The sequence below is a fragment of the Malus sylvestris genome, chromosome 5 (assembly GCF_916048215.2).
Source record: "Malus sylvestris chromosome 5, drMalSylv7.2, whole genome shotgun sequence".
In the NCBI taxonomy this organism is placed as follows: domain Eukaryota; kingdom Viridiplantae; phylum Streptophyta; class Magnoliopsida; order Rosales; family Rosaceae; genus Malus; species Malus sylvestris.
The window spans coordinates 45,371,924-45,380,544 of NC_062264.1; the positions used below are offsets into that span (position 1 = coordinate 45,371,924).

General features: G+C 37.7%; 1 protein-coding gene across 1 annotated transcript; it reads right to left on the minus strand.

The window, feature by feature from the left end:
• Positions 1–1,312: 1,312 nt before the first annotated feature.
• On the minus strand, positions 1,313–3,649 carry LOC126623657 (probable pyruvate, phosphate dikinase regulatory protein, chloroplastic). The gene is made up of 3 exons (XM_050292613.1): positions 3,149–3,649; positions 1,838–2,477; positions 1,313–1,686 (listed from the first exon to the last, which is right to left on the minus strand). Exons 1-3 carry the CDS (start codon positions 3,623–3,625, stop codon positions 1,583–1,585), a joined length of 1,221 nt encoding a protein of 406 aa, XP_050148570.1. The 5' UTR covers positions 3,626–3,649; the 3' UTR covers positions 1,313–1,582.
• Positions 3,650–8,621: the final 4,972 nt, after the last annotated feature.

Sequence of the window (8,621 nt, forward strand, 5' to 3'; positions counted from 1 at the left end):
ATGATCCCGCCTCAAGATAAAAATGCTTCTTTGTTTGACTCGGTTGTTTCTAAAAGATCAGTGGGAGGATCAGAAAGTCACGTTTTTCTTTGGGTTCTTCTTCTCATCCTTTTGCCTTGTATTTTATTCGGAAAAATAATTTCCTCACGTCCCTGTTTGCTTGCTCTTTCGGGAATCCAACTTCAGCCGGCCCTATTTGTTGAATTTGGCTTCCATGTGAGTGGAGCAATTTGGTCTTCACGCATGCGCGGTTGGAACTTTTGCTTTAAGGAAATATATTTTTGGAGTTCCAGGAGTGCAATGGTGGAATTATATGCCTGGGTTTTTCTGGAAGGCTCTTTCCCTATGGCATTCAAAACCACAGAACATGCCATCCCCTATTCAAACATAAGCCAAAAACAAAGAATAAACATATGATTCGTTTAACTTCAAAAGGAGAGTGGTTTTACAACATTTACAAGTCACGTCATGAGAACAATGGGAAGGAAGAAAGTCTCCGAAATTCAAGTCATGTAAGGACCAGTGTGGCGGTATCTTAAGCAGATGCGGGTTAGGCCAGTTTGGCAATCCACAAAGTCTTCCCTTGCAAAGCTGGCAATCAATTCCCTAATTGACAAGGAACTCTAGTATTCCCAAACGCACCTAAAATACAATCTCACATGCAAGTCTAAATCTTTTACCCACCCTAAACTACCCTAATGCAGAAAGGAGAATTTTCACCACCCTCCTTTTAAGAGTTTGGTTGTTTTAGGTATCACTAGGTCATCTACGATCGGTAGTAGTTAAAGTTTTAGTGCCCCCTAATTCCGGTAAGTCATAAATTACAGAGGTCAATTTAGAATTTAAGATGAAGAACCTAACTTATAGCAACTATAAAAGAAAGATAAGAGCAAATCAAATCAATAAGGCATTGCATTGGAAAGAAGTAAATATCCATACTAATCTTGGCACATTGGAAATCCAGTGGGCTCCTAAGAGATCGAGTAGTAGAAGTTGGATGCTTAACCCGAAACCCAAACCCCGCCAAGAGTTAACAAATAGAGTGGCATCTGGGGAGAGCCTCCTAATAAGTTCATGCCAATGTGTTCGGTAAATGTACATGTAAGGTTATAAAGGTAATGAAAACCACGAGGATAGTTCTGTCTCTACAACCTGCTAATTCAGCAGGATATAATGCAAATGGTGACAGGCTTGTACATTTCGAAATGACAACTAGCTTTTGTAATTTTGTATCATATGCATGTGCAAGCTTGATTCAAACCAAAGAAAGCTTTGTAGCAGAGAAACCGCATGGCTATACTAGACATTCATGTATTGATAACACTATATATATATATATATGTTTATGTTTGTATCACGAGTATATAAGTATAAAGAGGCATGCCATTCAGCATATTTTACCTCATATTTTGCTACAACAAATATATTCTTGTAGTGGTAGCACTATATATATGTTTATGTATGTATCACGGGTATATAAATATAAAAGAGGCATGCCATTCAGCTTACTTTTACCTCATATTTTGGTATAACAAATTGCAGACAGCTCGGATGTTAATTCCTCGGTTCAAAATTTCCATCTCTAGTAGCGTTTCGATATTCTTGGCATAGAGCACTTGTGCTTCCGGTCATGATAAAGTCTCAATACAACAGCTGCAGTTTCTTCTATTGCTTTTCCTGTTACTTCTGCACTCAACAAAATACGAGCACGATTAACTTAGGCAACGATATTATACCAATCTTCACATTACCAAATTAAAGCATAAGAGGAAAACCAAAAAAGATCACACTAAAGTATAACCAATGAGTAAAGACGTGAAAGTGCAGTTATTCTCACCAATTACTGGCCATACAGGATTCTGTGCAAGAATCCTTCGAGCAAACTCCAGCTCCTGTTTGACATGAACCATCTCGGAATAGTTACCCTTCATTCCTTCACTGAACCCCAGAGTCTTTGCTCTTGCCGTTCTAATTGTTTGCAACACTAGAGGATTGATAGTCAGACCAAAAACCTTTTCCGGGTCAACCTCAAAGAGGGTCTTTGGCGGCTGAACCCCCATCACAATAGGCACATTTGCAACCTTGTAACCTTTCTGCGCAAGATAAATCGATAACGGGGTCTTCCCAGTTCGTGAAACTCCGGCAAGAACAATGTCAGCCTTGTGCAAGTTCTGGGGCAATGCCCCATCATCTTGTTTGATGGTAAACTCAATGGCTTCAATCCTGCAAAAGTACTCATCGGTGAGAGGAAAGCTCCGGCCTGGGGCCCCACGAGGGAGGCCGGAGGGCGAAACACCCAAATGGGTAGCAATGGCCTCTGTGATTGGGCCCAACATATCTGTCGTTGGTATGCCCCAGTGCCTACATGCTTGCCGAGCAGACTCTGCCATTGACGGGTCAGCTAAAGTGTACACAAGCAGAGAACCTTCTTTTGCTGCTTGCTTTACAATCTCCATCAACCTCTCTACATCATCAATCTGAAAAAAATTCACAAAACATCATTTTGCATTCTAAATTAGCATCAACACAGGCAGTATCAAGGATTACAAAATTTGAAAATTCAGATTAAGTACTGATTTGGTCTACTTTCTTTTCACTTAAGCCACAAACATCATAATAGCAAAGATTCAGAAAATTTAGATTACAGTACTAATTTGAGCTACTTTTTTCACTTGAGCTACAAACATTGTAACACCAAAGATTATAAATTTATTAAAAAATTTGATCAAGTCCTAGTCAGCAGTTTGTTCATAGTCAAAACTGTTTACCTTGAATAGTGGTGATCTGTTGTAGATTAATTTCGTACTAATCTACTAAAAATTTCTCAGTTAATTACCGTAATATATAAATACTACTGTACACAGTCATTGACGACTACTGAAAATCATTATTTGGTTTCTTTTTACGAATTTATGATTTTTTCAGCTTATGCTACGAACATTATATTTGCAAAGATTTCAGGAAAATTGCCAAAATGATCAATTTACAAATCCCAATTACTGAAATGATCTTCTTTTTTTTGGTATGTTTTGGGATCATTTCATATGTCGCTAATGATTGATATCTGTTTTTGATCAATTGAGCAATTGGGATTTGATTTTTGATCACTTGAGCCAATTTCCCAAGATTATAAAGCAACGAACTTTACCCCAGAAAACAAATGGGTATTGACGGCGCAGCCCCGGTCGACCAAGCAATGCTCGAACTGCCCCAACGCAGCGTTGACGGAGTGCTCCACCGTCCACCCAGTTCCGTCAGAAACCATGTATATCGACTTCCCTGCCGTCATCTCCGTGCCATCGTCGCTATCGTCACTTCCCGATGCGGTACTATCATTGGGATCTAACGAGACGTGGTCTGTAGACTGCAGCGGAGGGTTCGGATCCAGCAATTGGGTCCTCTGACCAGCGCGGTCCAATTTCCGACCTGAGCGTACGGACCGTGCCCGGGACCATCGAGTCAGCTGAGGGCTGCCCTTGATTTTCCGGGCATGTGGTTCCGATCCGGGTTCGGATACGGAGGAGGAGGCGGCGATGGGAGGTTTGAGAACTGGCTGGGGATTTGCATGACTGGTTCGGCGCGCGGGAGCGAGGTTCGGGAAGCTCAAGGTGGAAGAAGCATTCATTATTTTATTATTATTTACTTCTCTTTTTCCATTTTTTGGATCTTTATTTTTGCCTGAGATTTTTTCTCGTTGTCGGGTTTGGGCCTGGTGGGCCTCAGCAGTCTATTTGGGCAGGCCTCTTCTTTTTGCACACCTTCGGATACAGATGAATTTTCAAACACAAATATTATTACCCATGTCCGAGTCAAATGCCTCTAAAGTTTAAACAATTGAATATTTCTCCACGTATATTTTCTTCTTTTTCCTTGTATTTTCACTCGTGAATTTTTCATTTTAAATTGATATTTAATGTAGAAATGGACTTTTCATATATTTAGTGAATTTTTTTTTACACATGTCAACGTAAAAAGATCAGAAGTCAGATAACTCTAAGGTCCATTTCGAAGGCTAGCCTAGGGCCCAAATTCTAAGGGCCGGCCCTGATCCAAACTTCAATCCGAGAACTCACGAGCTCCGTCGTCCGATTCACCTCCGCTCAAACCAATCTCATCGGTCGCGCCCTCCGACCCAGAAAACAGAGATATGAAGAACTTGGCCACAAACTGCATCTTTGTCCTTTCCCACCTCATTCCCGCGGCTGAGGAATAAAAGTAGAGAAACGGACAACCACCATAGCCCACCCCATGTATCCGAAAGAAACAATTCACATGGCATTGGCTCTAAACAGAATAATCCCCCACACCACAGCTTTAAGCCTAAGCACTTCTCTGCCCTCTCCCAGAAAGTCCTTGAGCCCTCAATTCCAACGCCTCACAATCGCCGTCAGGATCCGAGAACGAGCACTGAAATTTCAACTCGCTCCACTACCCGCAGCTCCAGCACCCGCGCCATGCCGTTTTCTTTGAGGCAAAACAAAATAAATACAAAGTTTCAAACTTTGAAAAATAAGGAGGCCAGAGTAATTTGAGGTGGATCGGAAGAAAAAAAGGAGATGGGAGAAGACAAAGGTACAGAGAAAGGAGGTAAACAGTGGGCGGAGAAATAGAGACGTTTAGACAGAGAGAAGATGTCGAACAAAGAAAAAAGAGTTGAAAGAAGAAAAAAGATAAAATATTATAAAATATTAGTATTTGATTAAATTAATAATAAAATATTAAAAGATATTGATTATATAATATAATAATAGTAGAGTCCTGTTTCTTAGTCCGACACTACACCAAATGTTTCACTAAGTCAGTTCAGCTTAGTCTCTGAAACTAGTCCAATCCGAGATAGTCCGATTCAACAAACGCAGCCTAAAGTTGCAGTACTCTAAAGTCACAATATGAAGTGAAGAGAGCATAAAGACTCCAATAATATAGGGGCAGCCACATGATGTAAAGGGCGGGTCTCAATCTCATATATAGCCAAATGTGTCACATGATAACATACTTTTTCATATAACGATATGTTTGCATTACAAAGATAAACGAAATAAATTAGTATCAAACTTATCGCTAACAAGATTTAAATTTAAGATATTTTACTTAAAAAATAAATTGTAGTTATGGTCTCTTGATATTAACTCAATTGAAGTAATGATCCCTTAACTAAAAATTTATTACCATTGGTTCCTAAACTCATCAAAACGTGCAGCTATGGTCCCTTAACTAAAAATGCATTATCATTAGTCCCTCAACTCATTAAAACGCGTAGCTATGGTCTCCCAACTAAGAATTCATTATCATTGGTCCCTCAACTTTAATTCAACTGGAGAAATTGTCCATTAACTTTAACCTAATTGTAGCAATGATCCTTCTAACATAACTCGTTTTGACAAAAATTTTGACGTAGTTGACGAAAAGAACCATAATTATACACTTTGATGAGTTGATGGACCCTAATTGTATAAATGGTTATTCCAACATAACTTATTTTAACAAAATTTTGATGAAATTGATAAAAATGACTATAACTACACATTTTGATAAGTTGAGGGATCAATGGTAATGAATTTTTAGTTGAGGGATCATTGCTCCAATTTGATTAAAATTAAAGAACAATTATTACAATTTACTCTTACTTAAAAGTACAAAAAAAAATCTCTAAATTGTATTACTATGAGCCTACATCTTAACATCAAGTGTAAAATTGAAAAGACCAGCACGCATTGGGCCTCATATAACAGACAAAGACTTTACGAATCTTACAAAAATATAAAGCTTCCACCAAGGACAGGACATGACATGCTAAACCCATTGGATAAGGATTGTCTGCCCTCCTAGTTGTGGTGCCCCTTCATGCCCTTTTATTTTGTGCTGTCACGGTTAAGCCACGTCAATATTTTATATTAATTTTTTAATGAGATAATAAGATAAAAAACAATAAAAATATAAAATATTGACGTGGCTTAACCGTGACCGCACAAAATATGAGAGCATGGAAAGGCACCATAACTAGGAGGGCAGACAATCTTTGTCCTTCATTTCTTACGAAAATGACTCATTAGGGGAATGAAAGTACGAAAAAGACTCATCAGGGGGGTGAAAGTACGAAACCAGGCAATATTTTTTCCACTTTGCCAACTCTGTGATGAGTATATAAGAACTTGTTTGGCATTTTGTATGTACGAACGAAATAATGTCTGGATATTATCGTAATCTTATCAAAATATTTATATTATAATTTATGTATCTATTTATTAATAGGAAAACTAATGAAAATGATTTGAAAATTTTGAGTTTTAATGATAAAGACAAAATAAAGGGTAAAATGAATAGTAATAGGATTGACTTTTTAATGTAAAAATTGATTTTTTGTTAAAGTAAACAGTACCGAGATTTTTTTGTTAAAATTCTCTTTATTAATATGATGCTCTGAATCTATTAACCATGTCATTTACTTAGTACACAAAGAATTTAACCTCTTTTGCAAATAAATGATAATTCATATGACTTTTTGAATTTGAGAAAATATGACATCTCACACAAAAAGCAAATACATTAATGTAACTTTCCATTTATATAAACAAACACGAGAAAGTAAATGATGTTTCATTCCCAATGTATATATTGTCATTCGTCGACTCATTGCTGCGCCACTGCCTTCACATTTATTGAATGGTTAATCTTAGTTTACTACTATGAAGTTTCTTGGTTTTCAATATTTGATACATGAAGTTTTTTTCATCTAAGGGTGGTACCTAAAGTCATAATTTTGGGACAATTTCATACCTCCGCTAAGGTTGCTATTAAATCAGCTGTTAACTGATGACGTGATGTTCATGTGAACAAAGATGAAGCACCATGTGTCAACATGGGTCCACATAAATATTTAAAAATTAAAAATTAAAAATTAAAAAAATTGAAAAAAAAACTTCAAAAATTAAAAGTTAAAAATTTGGTTGTCTTCTACCTCCCCTTTCTGTCCATCCCTCGCTCCTTCCCTTTTTCTTCCTCTCTTCTCTCCTTTGCACGAACCCACCAACCTTCATACCAGATCCGGTCGATGTCGTAGCCTGTCTTGGGTTGCTACTCCGAGCTGCGGCAGTCGAAGAGATTGTTGACGAAGCACTGACGTCATGGTTCGAATTGAAGGCGACACCGGAACCAGTTGCAATCAAATGAGCTCTAGGATCTAGAAGATCGGCGGCAAAGGGGTTGTAGTTTTGGTTAGCACCCCGTGGCTCTCCACCGTTGTCAAATCAGGTAGACGGGGGTCAGAGGTTCGAGCTCATGAAGGCTGTTGAAGAAAAGGGGAGGGTTGGGTGAGTGGATGGGTGGAGTCGAAGATGGAGGGGAATGGTGGACGTATGACGAGTCGAACATGAGAGGAAATGAGGGTTTGGTGGGTTGGTGCAGAGGAGAGAATGGAGGGATAAGAGAGGAAGGAAAGGTCGGGGGAGGTAGAAGACGACCAAATTTTTTTTTATAAATTTTTAATTTTTTTAATATTCATGTGGGCTCATATTGACAAGTGGTACCTAGTCATTGTCTACATAGACACCATGTCATCAATTAAAGGCTGATTTAACAGCAACCTTAATGGAGGTATTAAAGTGTCCCAAAATTATGATTTTAGGTACCACTATGAGATGAAAAAAACTTCATGTACCAAATGTTGAAAACTAAGAAACTTCATGGTAATAAACTGAAATTAATCCTTTATTCAAAGAGCAATGCTAATGAGAACTCTCCACATATTATCTGTCAGTTTATGTTTTAGACATAATATTTTATAATATTAGCAAGAGAATTGATGTTAAACCATGAGGTGATAGAAATCATATATAAAAAAAATCATACTTTAAGAGTCTTCATACCGCGCCGGGCATGACTCATGAAGCAGATGGAATTTAAAGCCCCTTTTTTATGGAAGGGGCAGTGTACAAAAATGGAAATAGAATAAAAGTACAAACAAAAGCATTCAACCAAATAGAGGCTAAGAATATAAATGTTTATCTAATTTATATATTAAATTTTGTTACGTAACAATATTCGACGTTCAGTTACGTGCTTATAGAAGTAAGGAGATCAAATTTTCTGTACTTATTTTGTGTATGAGTTCTCGTTGTAACTTCTATCATTGATTAACGTGTGATAAATTTATGACAACAAATTTAAGGAGAGTTACGTTTATTAACACGTGTTAAATCAATAATAGAGTCACAAAGGTCACATAAGTAACACACAAAATGAGTGTAAAAGATTTAAATTCAGAAGTAGGATTGCATGCAAGGTGGGTAGGTGCCTTTGGAGCAGGTTGCAATGCTAACTAACCCTAACGCACCTCAAAATTTTATCGTGTTTATTCAAGAATTACTCAGAGCATCAAGTAATTTATGAACTAGAGTTAGGTTTGAGTTGTCCAAATCAAACAAGATAAACTTGAATCGGGCATGTGAACCGGCACCAAGCCGATTTGCAACAAAATCTCCTACGTTGTTCTCATGTTTCACTCCTAAATTTGCACAACTCAACTCAATAATTGTCTACAAGATTTCAACTAAAGATCTCTCCCAAACAGAGTTGAGACAAGCTAGCTCTCAACTCTAGCTATAGCTTGTTTCTTGAAATGA